This window comes from Lactuca virosa, chromosome 5 (assembly GCF_052849685.1).
Source record: "Lactuca virosa cultivar CGN04683 chromosome 5, Lactuca_virosa_CGN04683_v6, whole genome shotgun sequence".
Lineage (NCBI taxonomy): Eukaryota > Viridiplantae > Streptophyta > Magnoliopsida > Asterales > Asteraceae > Lactuca > Lactuca virosa.
Genome location: NC_136430.1, coordinates 376,421,823 through 376,423,254, shown reverse-complemented (window position 1 = coordinate 376,423,254; position 1,432 = coordinate 376,421,823). Strand labels below are relative to the sequence as shown.

The window sequence follows — 1,432 nt, the reverse complement described above, 5'->3', positions numbered from 1 at the left end:
TCGGGAGTGTTTTGAAGAAATATGGTGTTACTCATAAAGTTTCCACAGCATACCACCCACAAACAAATGGACAATCCGAAGTGAGCAATCGACAAATCAAGGGTATCTTGGAGAAAACCGTGAATACAACAAGGAAAGATTGAAGTACACGCCTTGATGATGCTTTGTGGGTGTACCGCACTGCATACAAAACTCCAATTGGAATGTCTCCATACCGCATTGTTTTTGGAAAGCCATGTAGATTACCCGTTGAGTTGGAGCATAGAGCCTATTGGGCGATCAAGCAGTTCAACATGGATCTAAGTGAATCGGGAAAGAAGAGGAAGCTGGGCATACAAGAACTTGAGGAGATCCGTAATGAAGCCTATGAGAATGAGGTTCTTTACAAAGAAAGGACCAAAGCATACCACGACAAGATGATTACACGCAAGGTATTTCAAAAAGGTCAAAAGGTACTACTTTACCATTCTCGTTTTAAATTGATTCCTGGTAAATTAAGGTCCCGTTGGGTGGCACCATTTGTTGTAACTAATGTTTTTGAGCATGGTGCAATAGAAATCACAAGTGAAAAAACCGGGAAGATCTTTAAGGTAAATGGTCACCGTTTGAAGCCTTATTATGAAGGATTTCAAGTCAAAAATGAAGAAGTGGAGGAAGTAATGGATCCAAAGTACCAAGATTGACAAATAGATGGGGTCCAAGTCGAGCCAACGACATTAAAAAGGGGCGGCTAACCGGGAGGCAACCCGGGGGTATTTTTGTCATTTCTTAATTTTTCATCGTATTTTCTTCGTTTTCAAGTTTCCAAATTGTTTTACATGTTTAAAGAGGGTAAAAAATCATTTTCCGGGCAGTAGTGGATTGGCGGATTGCAATTCAAAAAAGTGAAAAAATCAATTTTTTTGGCCTTTACAGAGGTTTACACGGCCGTGTAAACGTATGCTTACAATTTACACGGGCCGTGTAAACGACCAGATCAGCTCATATCAGGCGCTTCATTTACATGGCCGTGTAAACTCTACCCTTTAATTTACACGGGCCGTGTAAACGTAAAAACAGAGCTGTGAAGTTTTTAAAGCTTAAACTCGATTTTTTTACTCATTCCTTTCACAAAACCTGCGACTCCTTTTCTCTCCCTACTGCTCTCTTCGAAAAAACCCTTAAAATTACTCAATCTTCCTCAATTTTGCATCAAAAATCAAGCTCCAAGGTATGAAATTCTTCTCTTTTCTTCATCTTCTTTGTCTTGCATCTCAAATTCACCCTCTCATGGCCGATTTTGGGGGGTTTTTGAGCAAACCCTAGAATTTTTGGGTATTCAAATCTCGACCTAATGCTTGAAATTTCTTGTAGGATAAGCTTGGGGAAGCATTGGACATCACCCTACCACCATTTTCAAGCACAAATTGGTATAATTGTTCCAACTCTTTAC

General features: G+C 39.8%; 1 protein-coding gene across 1 annotated transcript; it reads left to right on the top strand.

Moving 5' to 3' along the window:
- Positions 1–203: 203 nt before the first annotated feature.
- LOC145113680 (uncharacterized) lies at positions 204–683 on the top strand. Its single transcript, XM_079049742.1, has one exon. The coding sequence runs from the start codon at positions 204–206 to the stop codon at positions 681–683; it is 480 nt and encodes a 159-aa protein (XP_078905868.1).
- Positions 684–1,432: the final 749 nt, after the last annotated feature.

Coding starts and splice junctions, on each gene's coding strand:
- LOC145113680 (XM_079049742.1), top strand. CDS start 204: ATGTCTCCATACCGCATTGTTTTTGGAAAGCCATGTAGATTACCCGTT.